General features: G+C 41.3%; 1 protein-coding gene across 6 annotated transcripts in view; it reads right to left on the bottom strand.

The window, feature by feature from the left end:
- Tbc1d4 (TBC1 domain family member 4) overlaps positions 1-17,363 on the bottom strand; it is a 178,192-nt gene that overhangs the window by 58,380 nt on the left and 102,449 nt on the right. For 5 of the 6 annotated variants that reach the window (XM_074043225.1, XM_020183844.2, XM_074043223.1 and 2 more), the window contains exons 2-4: positions 8,497-9,054; positions 6,758-6,847; positions 3,647-3,751 (exon numbers count right to left, since the gene is read on the bottom strand). In XM_074043225.1, coding sequence (XP_073899326.1) covers positions 3,647-3,751; positions 6,758-6,847; positions 8,497-9,054 — 753 coding nt within the window. Of the gene's footprint in view, positions 1-3,646; positions 3,752-6,757; positions 6,848-8,324; positions 8,473-8,496; positions 9,055-17,363 lie in introns of those variants that run through there. The other variant, XM_074043227.1, reaches the window with a different exon arrangement.

The following is a 17,363-nucleotide window of genomic DNA, read 5'->3' as shown; positions in this document are numbered from 1 at the left end:
TGTGTCATTAACTCTTAACCTCTTATAAATTCTGGGTCTTGAATAGGATACATATTTTTTCTTTTTTTTTTTTTTTCCTTTTGGTTATACTACCCCTGAATATTTTCCTTTGCATCTGTGGAATTTAGACATTCTTGGTCTATAAGTAGCTGTAACTTGTACTTTTTTCACATTCTTTAAATCAACTTTAGAGAGAGCACTTTTGAAAAAAGGGAATTTTCTACAAATTTCAGGAAGTGGTTAAACAAAATTAGTTTTCTGCCTACAGCTCAGGAAGGAAGGAAGGAAGGAAAGAAGGAAGGGAGGAAGGGAGGGAGGGAAAGAGGGAGGGAAGGAAGGAAGGAAGGAAGGAAGGAAGGAAGGAAGGAAGGAAGGAAGGAAGGAAAGGAAAGGAAAGGAAAGGAAGGTGGATAATCCTCCAGGACCCATCAAAACATGACAGTGTTTGCAAACTCATAACACAGTGTTATAAAGAAACAAAAGAATATGCTAGCTGTGTGGTCTGGGTACTCAGAGAAGGTAAGTCAGCATGCCTGATTTTGCAATACTTGGTTTTATACATCTGCCAAGCCACATCAATGGTAATGCTGCTCAGACGGTTATTATTAAATTGACTGTTTTGTTTTGTTCCACTTGTCAGCTGCTTAAACCATCTTCTATTACACAGGAAATGTACATTAGATTTTTTTTTCTTCTGGCTTGCAGGTCTGAAACCATACTACTCAGTTAAGATGCTCACTGATAATAGATAAACAGGGTTTGAAATATCCCAGCCTGAGCCTGTTCTCAAGAATACTGAGGCCACAACTCAGACTGGTAACACTTCCAGTAATAGGAGGGCAGTCACAGCCACTGTGGTCTATTGCCTTAGCCACAGAGTGGAGGGAAAAAGTAGCAAGTAGCAGAACTTCTGCAACTCCCTGTCTTTCAAAACCCAATGTACACGCAGGAGGGAAAAGCAACAGCCTCTCCAAAACACAAAAAACAAAATCAAACCCTAAAACAAAACAAAACCTGCCAAAGGAGGTTGGAAATAAGGTTTCACCTAATTCTCCTTTGGTTCAAGAAAGGGAGATGGTCCAGCACCTGGAAAATGACTGCCTGCAGTTAAGAGCAACATGCTCATTCCATCATTCCATCACTCAAAGTACAAAAACATCAAGCCTGCCCAGGATACAAACCAAATAAGAGCTGGAGCTCACCATAAACTTCACAGTGGAGTGAAGTGGCAGGTCATGTAAACAACACAGTTGAGCAGGGCTTGACAAGAACTGAGAACCTGTGCACAAGGTGTCATCAGAGCTGCAAGGATGGGGCAGTGAAAGGACTTGATTCCTGAAAACAGGGATTAGAAGATGCTTCAGGAGGATGTACCACTTCACCTGGGTCCTGAACACAACACAGGAAAGGAGAAGATGAAGGGTGCCCTGGTTACGGCCAGGCAAGGCCAGGCCTGCTTTATTGCCAATGAGGCAGCAAGGAATAGACGCTAGAACTAGGTAATCCCAGCTCTGCACAATCTTGCTCAGAGGCAGGGTGTCCTTTTGAGGCTGACAAGGCCCTCTCATCCACTCTGACAGAATAAAATGCAGTGAGCCAAGAAAGGCCTTCAGAGAGCTCCAGCCACTACCTGAAATCCTAGCTCTCCAATTGGAGGTGTGGCTTGATGGTATTCATTTATCTAGCATGTGCAAGGCCCTAGGTTCCACCCCTAACATCACAAAAAATAATTTTTAAAAAAGTAAGAAAGAAAGTCTTTGACCTTATATGTATTCCATGCACTTCATCATTTGCTGGTTTCAATAGCAAACCCCAATAAAACCTCCATTACACCGTCATTTGACCAGCCTTTGTGGCTGGCCCAGAAAACAGCTTGTGAGATAAAACACGATGTGTGGAGACACAGTCATGACAGGGCACAACACTGAAGTCTACAAATAAAGCTGGAGAAGAATGAAGAAGGCCCAGCTGTACGCTAGAGGAGCCAGATTCTATTCTTTGATAAGGAGGCATCAACTGGGTTCTTATGGGGAGATGTTATGAAGAACAAAACATCAGCATAATACAAAAAATAAATAGTTGGCAGACTGAACCAGTGGCAGGAAAAGTAGTTAGGACACTAATTCAAGGGATCACGGAAAGACGATGAAGGCCCAGGATCGAGAAGCAAAGAGGAAAAGGAGAAATGGATGAAAGAGACATTTCTATATCTGAATCGAGAGGATTTGGCAAACAGAAAGTGAAAGAGAAGGCATTGGCTGGGAAGCTGGGTAAACAGTGCTAACAAAATAAATCATATGGTTCTATACTAGGTTTTGAAAAAGCAGAGCAGTATGGGATCAAGAACATGGTAGAAAGATCAGCCTTAGACGGGACAAGGAACAAAATGGGGAAGGAGTGAGGTATGAGCAACAGGGCTAGGACATAGGTAGCAGGACATAGGTACAACCTCTTACCTGGCTGGCATTTTCTAGTGTTGTGTCATTGGTTCTCTTTGGCTTTCTTTCTCTTTTTTCTCCCAGGTGTTCACCCTTTCCTAGGCCTTCTACTACCATCAACTAATGACAACTTTCAAATTTTTATCTCGAGTCCTAAATTAAACATATGTAGCAGGGGTCACCAGGACACCAACATGCAGGTATTTACTACATATGGATAATTAATTATCCAGAGGGAGAATGAAACTCAAATAGGACTCTCTACTGGTAGAATTTTATATTCCCTAGAGAAAAAGGTATGAGGGCACTAAACAAAAAGTGCCTTCATACTCCAATGTCCTCACTACTCCTGACCTCAGGTTCCTCACTGGGCAGGCAGAGGGCAAGAGCTTAAGCAGAGGTGATTTCCTTATGACCTAGGAGACAGGACAGTGCTGCCTGGCTTACTTGCATATGTCTGAGTTGTATGTGTTTCCCTGGGAGAATAGTTAGGAGGGTTATACATTTAAGAAAATATTTTTCTATAAACTCTTCTAAGAATGGCAATGTATATAACTGAAGGTTTGTATTAAAATGGTTAGTGGAGATAGCACAGGTAGAAGAATAAAAAAAAAAAAACTTTGAGGGGAAAAAAAAATCAATATACTTGTTAGTCACTCCAATGTATTTCCAAGCCTGCCTTATACATTTCCTGGCAAACTCAAAACACCCCATAACAGAGGGCACAAAAGGGAGGGTGTCACAGAATTGTCTTGCAAATTAAAAAAAAAAAGAAAAGAAATGAACAAAGCATTTTGAAAGTGAGGACACAGGCCAATGAATGAAAGGGAAAAAACAAAAATAGTTCTTTACTTTCTTGATATAAGCATTATTTGCCCTGAGATGTTACAGCAATTAAGAAAATAAGGTCAATGGCCTTTGGCATCTTTACATTTGAACAATAGGAAAGTAACAGCTTTTTTCCTATTTTTAGTCTTTTTCTACCTTTTAGAAATACTCCTGGTAACATGATGGGTATTTGTTAAGCCCAAGAAAGTATCTGGGCTAAAAACTGCCATTTAAATTTCTTTTTGTTTCTCTTCTTTTGTGCTGCCTTGAGAGATAAAAATGTATTTCTAGATGCCTCTGAAGCTTGGCTTCGTGGGAGCCTAGTCTTCTGTAGGATGATGTGTTGGCAGAAGCCTATGGACAGCATTGACACCACTTACCAGAGACTCGCTGGCACACTGGAACACGTAACAAATGTACTGGCTCAGCCCAGGCTCTGGAGACTCCCGGCAGATGAAGCCAAAGTGATCAACATGCTTTATACCCTAGATGAGAGAAAGAAGTGCAAACAGCAGCTATGAGAGCACATTCTTAACACCAATGTGGAAAACAACCTCAGTTCTACGCTTTCCAAGTTCTACACATTTCTCCTTCACAGAACCGTGATCAGGGACATCACGTCACAGCAAACTCACGCGATGGCTTGTTGATACATAAGATAAAGTGAGACTCACTCAGATTGTTTTTGTTTCTGATAAACACTTGGTGACTCAGGGCCACAGGAGGAAAAGTATTGATGGCACAATCCACTGTATCTTATAACAAAACCACTACTCCATGTTTGCAAGTAATAGAACCTTCAATTTATCGTCTTCTTATCTACATGAAGCGAAAAATCTGAGAAAAACTACTATGACAACACTCAAGTCAAATGCCATGCAATTCTCTAAAGTACACTTAAAAATAGACTATTTATAAGCATTAAAAGAACCACAGTGTTAAAAGACTAATATATTCTTAAAATAATATTGCAGGTACCGATTATCTATATTCACAAATTGCTATACTTCTTGGATTGGGGCTAAATAACTTCAACTGTATTTAATAAAAAATGCAGAACATATGTAACTTTCATTTGAATATATGCAAACCAGTAACTAGAGGACACTTTATTATTTTAATAGGCATTGCCGTACAGTGCTTTGAAAAGCCAAAGTAGGCAAAAAATTTAAACTTGTGCTAAAATCACCTAAGTCCAAGGGAGAAAGAAATAGACTTTAAAGTCAAGTAATTTGTGTCAAACCTCAGCTCAACTAATCTGCTAGGTATAAGACTTTGTGCAGAGCTGCTCATAATTGTCTCTGAAGTTCCATTTTTCATTACAAACTATCAGTAACAGCACCTATTGTCAGGGATGTTTAAGATTCATAACTAGGAAATGTCTGTGATAGCTCCTGCAATGTTTGATAAATGTTAACCACTATTCTTGCCAAAGCAGGTCGATCTATCCAATGAATAAAATGGAAAAAGAAAATCAACTCTGGTAAAAAGGAGCTAGTAAGAAGAAGTGAGGCTGCAATCTATGAGGTAAAAATAAGCTTGATCTGGTACAATCACTAGTGATTAAAGAATATCTTTTACTAGCTTAGTACTAAGTAAGAAAATTCATAAGCCTTCATTAACTCAATGGGTCTTTAAATAGTGGCAATGTTTCCCGTAAAGAAAACCACTCCTTGACTCCCAATGCTTGCCAGGAAAACAGTCGTAGAGATTTTGAAGAAAAACATTTGTAGGTGTGTTGTACTCAAAGGTAGGCTTGTTCCTGAATACAACCACGTTGTATCAATTCACTTCAGTACAAAAAAGTAAGGAAAGCAGAGCTACTCAGTGAGGACCACACAGGCAGTGACCATGAGTTTCCCTCATGCTTTTGTCTAATTCTTTTTCTGAACCAGAATATCAGAAAGCTTGACTTTAATAAAAAATAAAATGGAAAAGCAAAGATCATACTTGAACTTCCACTTGCATACATTTGGTTTGGTTAGATCTTCTTTTTCTTTGTATTTCTCTTTGTATTGTTTTCTTTGGCTTATTCATTGAGCATTGATAGTTTTCTTACTGGGAGGCTGGGGGGTGGGGTAGGAGGCAAGAGACACTGCTCTTAGGACACCTCTTGGTATTCTGCAGGGCAGGAACTACATTTGATTTACACATCACTTTCTCTTCAAAACTTGGCACAAGGCCCAAGATGGAGAAAGGGCTCATTCATTCAATATTTACTGAACACCTAACGCTTGGCAGCTCTAATCCCAGTATATCTGATTCTAAGGTCCTATGGAACAAGACACCAAAGAACAACACACCTGTCCTTGGAGGGCTTATGATCTTGCAGGGACTCCCAGTATGTGAGTAATTATAAGAATACTTAATATTTTTTTCAAGTACAATAATTTTTCTACCAATGTCCTTTAAATAGGAATTTAGAAATTTACAATATATCCTTCCTATATTCTGATGCTACCACTCTCTAACTTGCTAAAGTACAGAATGTTTTCTCTACACCAAAATTTTATATATCCCTTTATATAGTAGAGAAAAATATCAAAACAAAATGTTAGAAGTGAGACTGAAGCAAACAACTAACAAAATGTACAAAAACTCTGGTCATTTTCAGAAAGAAGAATGCCTAAATATCCTATCTGAAGCAAAGAGAACTTTAAAATTCAAAAAGAAAGAGCAGAAAATGTAACAGGCAGTCATGATTTTTCAACATCAAAATATAAGAACCATGGCAAGATTCACTTCTTAAAAGTAAATTGAGTCACCAGGCAAGAAAAGACATCCATTCTCAATTCCAGGGACCCCTTCAGAGGTGTTTTTGCATATTTAACCTCCTCCATATTTGTATTTAGATACTCCCTCTATTCTGACTTCGAAAATTCTAAATATGTGTTTACATCATATTTAGATGGCTCTAACTTTTGCACAGATATTCTGAAATATCACTAAGGTCATTAAGATACTAGTTTATGACTACATAATCTTGCACCCATTTGGCTGGTTTGATTCTTCTACAACACATAGTTTGCAAACTGAAAGTAAAAGAAGAAAAATAACAAAGCATCCTTTTCAAAATTTAGCATTTACATTAACAGAAGTGGAAAACACTATTTCTCCTTTCATGACCTACCATGGAATAAAGAACAAACATGACTCAGTTACACCCACGAGGCCCATGACCAGAGATTATGAGAAACACTAGCTGGGAAGTATTTTCAAAGGAACTCACCATACAAAAATTCCACCAGTGGAAGGAATGAGGTGAAGCATCATTACAGAGAAAGACTAAAGGGAAGACAGTGTTATGATAGACTGAGGAATTTGTTGCTATCATTGACACAAATGTACCAACAAATTTTGACTTTCAAAACAAATTCTCTTCATAAAACTTTTTTAAAAAAATTTTTAAGAGTTATAAGCCCAGTTCTGTGGTTAATTTTGAAGCAAGACAATTAGTTTCTTCAAACACTATTTTATAGTTCGATACATACCTGAGAACAAGAGGAGATATCTTTAAAATTCTTTTCTAGCACAACTGATTTAGTATCTGGACTGATAAGGTTAATCTCAAATCGCCCAACCTTAAAAATGAAAGCAATTCAATTAATTTCAATTTATAAGGACTTAACATCTTACTTTGCACTTAAATATTCAACTAATAATATAGATTCAAATGCTATATGCCAAATAGACCTATTTCACGTGTGCTCCAACCTCCAACCCACCCAATACCTTAACTCCAAATATCAATTGTCTCAAAACATTTCTCTCCTTCGTCAAAAAATCATGAAAAGTTAAGTTGGTCTTAATTTCCACATCAGAAATGATGTGCTTTGGAAAATATGAAACCTTTCCTCACTTCATGATTTCTCCAAACACCAATTATTTATTTATGTTATACACATATTTGCTCCCAAATGGCTAATGAAATGATATGTATGTGATCATTTGTTTATGTGTATGCAATTGGACTAAGTTACATTTGTTAAATAAACAGCTCCTCCAGAAAATTAACAGCAAGGTCAGCTAATTTCGACTAGTTAAGAAAAAGGAGCCAGGCGTTGGTGGCTCATAGCTATCATCCTAGATACTCAGGAGACAGAGATCAGGGGGATTTAGATTCGAAGCCAACCTGGGGCAAATAGTTCATGAGACACTATCTCAGAAATACCCATCACAAAAAAAGGGCTGGCGGAGTGGTTCAAGGTGAAGGCCCTGAGTTCAAGCCCCAGTACTAAAAAAAAAAAGGAAAGAAAACGTACAAATCCGATAGCCTCCCAAAAGAGGGAGAACTCAGTTATAACATCACCAAAGAAAAGACGAGAGACACTTTGACTACATGTCTAGAGTTAAACAAAACAAAACAAAAAAACCCCACAACAAAACTTGAACTTCTGATCAAGCAAAAATTACACACTGGGACTGTTGACCAAGGCTGGCTGTGGAATCTCCCTCTTCGGGATTCTTTAAAACAGGATAAACAGGCAGTCATTGTTTTTTTCAAAACAAGAAAACTCTATGTTCCAAGCTGATGATTCACTAAAAAAGACCCTGTAAGGACACCAATACGAATTAAGTTCTTCAAGTGGAACTTGACATTTTCTATGCCCTGTGCAACATTCAAACATTAGTTTTAGAGTCAAGAATTATCTTTTACACCCGTAATACAGGTTGCATCAAATTATTTAACAACCCACTCAGTGAATTATCAGACCAATAACATTCCTTTAACTTTCCCATCTGTGAGGCACAGTGACTGGATGTGTCCTCATCTGAAATACACCTATGTAAGTCTCTGGGATTTTCGGTTTTCTGTCTAGGAAAAATCCTCTTTTTTCTCCATGCCAGAGCACACTCCCCTAGATTCACATCTTTAAATCCTTTGTCAGACTGGCTCTGAGGATATCTTTTTTAAAAGCTGGTGACAGGTAGCAAGAGTATGTCACTGTCCTAATCGCAGACACTCCAAGCGACCTATTCCTTCCCCAGGTTTCCATGACGCCCCTTTCCTTGCGCCTCTCTCCTCCTCTTCCTTCCCTTACTCCTTACAGTTCATACCCCATATGTCTGCCCTTTCTCTGCTCTGCTGTGCTTTTTCTCCAACTGCCGTCTGCTTTTGAGTGGCAAGCCCGTGAAAGTTGCATTATTGCTTGGGGTCACTGGGGTGAGGCCATGAGGGACTGGGGGAGTTGCAGCCCAGCTGCTCCTGCCCAGCAGGTCCGGGGCGCACCTGGAAGAGCATGGTTCTGTTCTTCTCTGAGTCCGAGGGCTGGACGTGACTGGGCGCGCTCGCGTGCCTCCTTCTTGGCTGGGATTTTTGGCTGTTCCTTTGCAGGGCTCCGGTGACACTGCTGCACCGAACCCGAAACTCCTGCTGCTCATCAAAGCCACAATCTTCCAAAATCCGCTCAGGGAAGCCGACTCGCGAGCCAGACAGCGCAGGCTGGTTGGCCAGGGTGGGCAAGGCAGGGTGGCTGTTGGCGGCGGCGGGGTCCTCGGCCTCCTCGGGCAGGCTGTCCCCGCGGGACTCGGGCGCCTCGGCTTCCAGGGCCCCCGGCTCCTCACCCTGCAGCCGCAGGCGCTGCTGCTCGTGCAGGTTGAACTTCTCGATGCAGTCATCGATAAGGCTGGACGCTGCTTTCTTGTGGGTCACGGTCACCTTGCCGCAGTATAGGACTTCGAACTTCTGCGAGTTGTAAAAGGCATCCTCGTTGTCCTTGTTGGGTTTGGCGTCCTCTTTCATGGCAGCCTTAGATAACTGCCTTATACTGCTGATCACATCAGGAACCTGGGGGAAAAAATTAAATTTCTTCTTTTAATGAGACATTTTGAGATAATTTTTATGTTTACCTCCACCTATGATTAGCACAGGAATTCATCCTAAAGGAAAGAATGCAGGTAGTAAAAAACCCTACACTGATATTACACTGACATTAATGACTTCAAGGTAAAATTGAAATTTAGTTAGAGTTCATTAAAATTGAAATTCAATAACCGTATTAGATTTTTCCACTTTAAGTGTATTAGCTTCCCCAAAACAAAAGCACGAAACTATACAGGCCACTGCCAACTTTTAATAAATTATATCTTTATGATGGCTTTTAAAACTTTTAATGGTTTCCTGTCAGTGAAAGGAACCGAAGTTCGAACAATGAGGATAAAATAAACTTTATGGATAGAGATTAACACCCAGACACCCTCATCAGCATTAGCCACCAGGGAAAACGAAAACTAAAGCCACACCAGATACACTACGCAGCAGCTACAATGGCTAACCTAAGAGAGACCAAATGGGTGGCTGGTTAAGACCTGGCCCCCTTGAGGTGTCCTGTCCCTTTGTAGGCAGTTGGCTCGTTTACCTGCTCATCCCATGCCCCAAGGTGCACTTATGCTTTGCTCGTTGCTGTCTTTCTATGTGGTTATCTTGTTGCCTAGTTCTACATCCACACCTGGGACAGCACCCTGCACGGCACACCCCAACCACAGTTAATAGTGTGGTGCTGTGACTCAGATCTGCGAAAGGGATCTGTTCTCACCTGCTATGTTAGCTAGAGGACTTCTTTCTGATCTCTGGCCATTCCATGTGCTCTCTCTCTCTCCTCGCTCTTCTCTCTCTCTCTCTCTCTTGCTGTTTTGGTGGTACTGGAGTTTGAACTCAGGGCTTCACACTTGCTTAGACAGTTGCTCTACCACTTGAGCCACACCTCCAGCCCTTTTTACTCTGGTTATTTTGGAGACAGGGTCTTGCTTTTTGCCCAGGCTAGCCTGGATCATAATCCTACTTTAAGCTTCCCTCTGCAGCTGGGGTGACAAGCGTGTACCACCACACTGAGATGGGGGTCTCACAAACTTTTTGCCTGGGGCTGGCCTGGAACCACAGTCCTCCCACTCTCAGCCTCCCATATAGCTTGGAATGACAGACATGTACCATGGCACCCAGGTACCCAGGTACCCAAGGTACCCAGGCTGAGATAGGGTCTCACAAGCTTTTTTGTCAGCACTGGCCTTGAACACAGTTCTCCTGAGCCCAGCCTTCCAAGTACCTAGAATTACAGGCGTGACCACAGGCTCTGGCTTCTACCTCCTCTTAAATTGTGACCTGCCGAGCCTCTGTAGCACCTGAACAGGAATACCATCCTAACTTATGAAATGGTATGTTCCCAATACATGTCAAGACTTCCTTTACCATCACCACTCCACGTGTCTACGCTTTGCATGTTGCATGGGATTTGATTTGACCCCTTTTCAACCTTAGTCCAGGATGCCACACAATCAGATTTCTTGCTGTTTATCTTGTTAGTTATTTCTTCCAAGGTCACAATTTGGGAAATAAGGAAATCTATGGGGAAGCCATATCCAAGACCTCCAAGACTGGAGGCCCTGGACACCCTCCAAAGATTGTGTGACATTTATTTAAAGGGAAATGGGATTTAAGGATGCCCAGTTGCAGGGCATACATCCAGGAGCAACTAAAATCATCCTGAGCCACAAAATGAATGCCCAATAGTCCACCTGGACAGAGAGGAAGCTCCTGGGTAAGGTCCCTGACAGAACACTCCGGCTGAAGGCGGGTCACTATGGGAGGGGAGGCTGCTTCCACTGTAGGTAGGTACACATGACTCTGATAGGATGCCCTCAGTCCTAATAAGGTTGGTTCACAGGCAGCCCGGGCTCAGGGGCTGCTTCCCCCTTCCCAGGTCAGTACAGGAGAGGACATTTCCTCCATAAGTAAGTAAATGAGGAGCGAGCCTCCAACGGGCCTCCTGCAACTTCCTCTCTCTTTCCTAACTGGGAAAATAGCCTTCCATACTTTGGGATTCACTCCTAGGTTGTATTTAATTTGAACCCCAGTCCTCAAGACTGGCTTAGTATACCCTAGGAGATGAGATGTCCTGACTTACCAATGGGTCTCTATATAAGAACACCATCTTATAATTAGACCTATTTTGTAGGAGATTGGGGAAATAGCCAGAGGTCTCATATGTACTAGCATTCATGATTTTATGAAAGATCCATGGAGAGATCATAACCCAAAGGAAAATTTCTACTTTGGCTCTTCAATCAGATCTGACTGCTTTACCATCTGCTAATTTGTAAGCTCCCACTTCCAAAAGAGACAAACCAGTTCCCTCATCTGAGAGGGATGGACCTCTTGCCCCAATTCTTCCTTTAATTAAACCTAAAGTCCATGTCTGTACCCCAAAGATGGGTTGAAATGCTTGCTCTCCCTCTTCATATGTTTGGCAGTTTAAGATTGCCTTCTTCCTGAGTCTTAACCTTTTGCCCTATGTCTATAGCAAGAGGGGTTTCTTAAGAATACTGTTCTGCTCTTAGTAACATTTGCAAAAACTGATCTAAAACTTCTGTGACTTTGTGCTTTAACAAGAAAATTGAATTTTCTCTAAATATTTTAGGCTTTTGATTATTTAGGAAACTAAATCTTAATAATGGTAAGGTTCACTAAGCATCTGTTTTGTCAGTTGCTGAACTGTTTCTCAAAATTCTAACCGTGATTATTCTACCTTTTCTTGGCATCTATAGTTTGGTCCTTCTCTGGAGCACTTGCAGTGAGTCTCATAGAGGACGACTCCTTTTTATTGGGGGGGGGGGTACTAAGCCTTGAACTCAGGGCCTACACCTTGAGCCACTCCTCCAGCCCTTTTTTGTGATGGGTTTTTTGGAGATAGGGTCTCACAAACTATTTGCCCAGACTGGCTTCGAACCATGATCCTCCTGATCAGCTAGGTAAGCCACCAATGCCTGGCTGAGGCTGACTCTTACAAATACTTATTTGTCAAATGAGTTAGTTTTCTTAAAATATTTTCTCCTGGTGGTTTTTTGCATTTTCCTTGTAAAACAGAATGTCTGTTGACATTCTACAGAAGTACAACTTTTTTGTTTGTTTGTTTTGGTGGTACTAGGGTTTTTTGTTTTATTTTTTTGTGGTACTGGGGCTTGAACTCAGGACCTTCACCTTGAGCCACTCTGCCAGCCCTTTTTTGTGAAGGGTTTTTTTCGAGTTAGGGTCTCATGAACTATTTGCCCCAGCTGGCTTTGAACCTCGATCCTCCTGATCTCTGCCTGAGTCGTTAGGATTATAGGCATGAACCACCAGTGCCTGGCAGTAATAAGGTTTGAACTCAGGACCTCACACTTACTAGACAGGAATTCTACTGCTTGAGCCACACCTTCAGCCCTCAGAAGCACAACTCCTGAAATAACAGCCTGAGCAGTGTTTCATACATCACCTACAGGACAGACAGAATTAAACTTAAGAATGAACTTCAGCCTAGCCTAAGAGCTACTCCTTCTAAACCTCTCAGTTGCTTAAATTTAGCCAAAAGGGTTACTGGCATTGATTCCCAACTCTCTATCACTTCTTCCCTAGCATGGGATCAAATCACACCACCCAGTAAATATCATTCTGGCAAGGAGGGAAGACCAATCAGGAATTCTCATCCTGGGGATAAGGAACCTTTAATGAGAAAACTGTCCAGAGAAAAGGGGAAATCTTACCAGAATAAAAATGGAGGGCTGGTGGAGTGGCTCAAGTGATAGAGCACCTGCCTAGCAAGCTGTGCTGCCCCTCCCCACCAAAAAAGAATAAAAATGGAGCCATGCCAAGTGTGATGGTACATGCCTGTAATCCCAGCATTCCGTAAGCTAAAACAAGAGGTTCACAAATTGGAGACCAGCCTGGGCTACACAGTAAGTTCTAGACCAGCCTGAACTATATAAGACCCTGTCTCAAAACCAACAGCAAAAATAGAGTCACTTGTGCCAACTCTTCCAAAGTAAATAAAATTGAGATTATGGAGAACAAATTACCTGATACTAAAGCCCCTTCCAGGCACCTGTGACAGAATGTGAACTCTTCTGATTTTTGACTCCCTGTTATATTCTGCTTTCTAATGATGCTTAAAAGTATAGGTATAAACCTTTTTGATTGTATATTTCAGCCATTACAACTTGTCTACTTCTTATTTACTAGTTTATCCATGGCAGCCAGGAAACCTACAAAGCTAATTTCCTGAAGATCAAGCACAAAGGGAAGAATAACAGCAGGCACTTAAAACTGCTTTTCCTAAAAAGCAGTAGCTCTTCACATGGACCTACAAGTGCTCTGCCATCCTTGGTCTTCTCATTCATTGTTTTCTCAGGTTACCTTGGATTCCCAGAACGGGACTACTGGATAAACTTCTTGTGACAAGAACTGAATCTACCCCAGGTACCAATGGCTTCCTTATCCAGCCGAAGTCCTGCCTGACTAATCTTGGGATGTTGATCAACTGACCACACCTTTGGCTGAGATTGCTTAATTACACATACCTCCTGCCCCCTGCTCCTAATCATGCCACTTATTTCATTGAGGTCCCCAATTTTTAACACCCTTACTAAATTTCCAGGCCATAGGACACATTTTCCTGTGTGGATATGGTGACCACTTCACTTTGTAACAACCTGCTGGTTCAACAACAGGAGACCATATTGTCAGCAGCCATCTCTACCTGGGCCTAATCAATGTTACTGTGTCCTAATAGAGAGCAAGACCCTGCGTACCGATTTGCTCCCATCAGCCAGAAGTAGCCAGATTGATCTCACTGTCCTGGCCCCTGAAAGAATTTGGGTCTGGAGCTTTGATGGGGGAATATTAGTGTAGGCAGATCGATGAGACATGAGCAGGACTCGGAAAGTGCCTCAGGCTTCAAAACCCCCAGAGGGCCCACATCTGGATTGACATAATAGTCTACATATGGAGCCAACAATTAAGAAAATGGCCCTATATCCTTATCAAGGTTCAACCAGGGAAGGGCAAAGAGTATCAAACATACAGTCATATGCCTTCTTACACTCAGGCCACCTCTGCACAGTGGCTACACCATTTGAGGAGGGCCACAAGCAGAGGGCCCTGATTTCATACCACTCAGTAACCCCAACCTATTGGACAAAACCCCAGACTTCAACAGATTCTGATAATGTGGCCTTATTCAATTGCCCACCTTACTTCTTGAGGTGGACTGTCTCCATTTAGGCAGTTGACTCTGCAAAATGTACTTGTCTTTTGCTAATAAATCACTCTTTACTATCTTTTGAAAAAAGAGAGAGAAAGGAAGGAAGGGAGGGAGGGAGAGGGGGGAGAGAAAAAGAAAGAAGGAAGGAAGGAAGGAATGAACGAACGAACAAACGAAGGAACGAAGCAACAAAGGAAGAAAAGAAAGAAAAAAGGAAAGGTAGGAAAGAACCAAATGCCAGCAAAGATACAGAGCAACTGGAACGTTCATGCTTGCATACAGAAATATAAAATGACACAGCAATTTAGAGAGCTGTTTGGCTGTTTCTTAGGCATTCAGCATAAACCTACCTCACCACTCAGCTATTCCACTCCTGGAGATGTTTCTAAAAGACTGAAAAACATGTTTACACAAGAGCTTATACACAAAAATTCATACCAGCTTTGATGGCAATACCAAAACAATGGAAACAATCCAACTATCCATCAACACATAGAAAGAAAGTGTAGTATATGAGTACAATCACATACTATTCATTATCTCTCACCTGGTTTACATCAATAGCTTTTCAACTGGTTTCCCTCCTTCCCTTCAACCTACTCAAAAAAGCCCTTCTTAAACTTTAGGCATGTTACTTTAGGGAACCAAACTACACCATCCCAAAATACACTAATTTAACATATTGATTATTTTGAGTTAAAGACATTTGAATGACAGCAAATGCAAAAAGACATTCTGGCCTGCCTTTTCTTCCTGAAAGCAGGTGACAACTCCCACCTGAAAGGTGCCCACCTGGAATCATGAGGAAAGAAGATGTTTTTATCATCAGAGATGGCGGTTGAGACTAAGAAAAACAAGACCAACCAACCATGTTAAATGAGCCCTATCTTCCTAGGCACCTTTCCACAATAAACTGCTCTAATCTAAACCCCATCTTGTCTCATTTTCACAACTTACTACTCTTTTGTCTAACCTTGTAAATATTAGCCCTAACTGCTTCTTTGGGTCTGGATTTTTGTTGTGAGGATCCTGAATACATATAAAAATTACTACATAAAATTTGTATGCATTTCACCTGTTAATCTGGCAGAATCCCATGCCAGTTCCACTGGAGACCAGACCCTGCTGGAGACCCTAAGAGGACAGAAGAGAAACTTTACCTCCCCTACATTACTCACCTTGAACTCTCCAGTACCTCCCTATTTCATAAGGAGTAAAACTCAAGATCCTCAGTGTTTCCCTACAAGGCCCTCATCAATCATATAGACAGACGTTCACATTACACATGCACTGTGGCTGCATATCCTCCCTATGACCAGATGGTCCACCTAGACTTTCCATGCTCAAGCCGCCTCCCAGTACATTCCCTTCCCATCCACTCTGCTCCAGTCACACAGGCCTCCTTGCCAGTCCCCTACCATGCTAGTCCTGTACCTACCTGAATGTCCCTGAGCTCCAAGCTCCTACCCCACTTAGCCACATGGCTCACTCCCTCACCTCATCTACTGCCATGCTCTAACGCAGCCTTGTGAGACAGCACTTCCACAGTTCCCACCTCAGGGCACACATAGACACACACAGCCAGCATTCCTCTGGATTTTTCTCTGCTTTATTGCTAGTACTTAACATCTTCAATATTCTGTACAATTTATTTATTATGTAAGACAGAACATATGTTCTAAGGGGAGGGCAATTTCAATCCTTTTTGTTTTCTTTCATTTTTTCCTATTGTATCCCCAAGAGCCTAGAATAATTCCTGTTTCATAGTAGGTTCTCAATATATGTTATTAGTCTCGCAAAAGCTCTTTCAGTAATTTTTATCTTTGGCAAAAAGGGAAGATCATCTTATATTCAGGGTTGCTTCATATTTAGACATATACAGTATGTCTTTAAATCTTCTCCTGCCAGATTTAAAACCAGAATTTCTTCTCTTTCACAAAATTATTTGGGATATACTGCTTACAGCATTTATAGCTTTAAAATCACAAGAATTCTCCTCAGATCACATAAATCTTTATCATTCTTTCTAAAGGGCAAGAATTTCAAGGCCTATGTAAGTATTTCCTATGAAAAGATAAAGTCCTCATACTATAGTTTCGATGACTCACCCTGAACATTTGACATGTCTCAGGGACAGTGTCAGGTGTTTGTGTTAACATGTGACTAGCAATCTTAGCCCACCTGACATATTCCTCTTGCCTTCCTATGTGATTTACCCTTCTTGATGAGGCCAAAGCTTTGGAGAATGAGCTGGCTGACATTCAACCCTGAAAAAAGTAAAATTATTTTAGTGGGTTGAGCAAAGCCCTAAAAGAATTATCTTTCTTCCTCACTAACTCCAGCCTATTAAATACTTTTCATCTGATTATCAACCCAAGTTACTCCTAAACCTCCAAAGGTATATATAGAGCACAGAATCATAAATTTTATCTGTAGGACTTTCTTTTTTAACCTATAGGGCTTTTTAAAATCTTATTACAACTATGTAAATTATTTGGGTGCAGCCTTGAAGTTATAATCCACAAGTGAGACTGCAAACAAAGCCAGTTCAATCCTAGTTGTGTCCAGTTCTCTGAATTATTCGTTTGTTGTTCTTTCACTGCAGTTACTTGGAGACCTCTTAAGTGATCAGTGGCTGAGTTTCCAGAGTCCCCAGGATTCTTCCCTGTGACCACAAGCTCAATAGCTAAATGTAATTCAGAAAATGACCCAAATTGCATAAGCAGACCTTATCATCTTGAATTCTGAACTGAGCAGATAATCTTTCAATGATTTGAGACATTTACATCATAAAACAGACTGCAGGTACCTTTGATACCTTCTCCCAGATTATGGTTAACCACAGCTCCAAAGACATGGCCTGCAGACTCTAACCACGAAACTCACCTAACCTTCAACTGCTTCTGCTGGAAAGACACCTTATAAAATGCAGCACTATACAGCCCCTAAACAGCACCTCATCCCACTCCAGAAGGCGCACACTGATAATGCAAGGATGGCAAAGGATCCAGAGCTGCTGGGGCGAAGCTCAGTGGTAGAGTTCGCCCAGCTTACACAAGGCACTGAATCTGATCCCCAGAACCAC

This window comes from Castor canadensis, chromosome 10 (genome assembly GCF_047511655.1).
Source record: "Castor canadensis chromosome 10, mCasCan1.hap1v2, whole genome shotgun sequence".
Classification (NCBI taxonomy): Eukaryota; Metazoa; Chordata; class Mammalia; order Rodentia; family Castoridae; genus Castor; species Castor canadensis.
The sequence above is the reverse complement of the archived record's forward strand: the minus strand, read 5'-3'. Positions and strand labels throughout refer to the sequence as shown.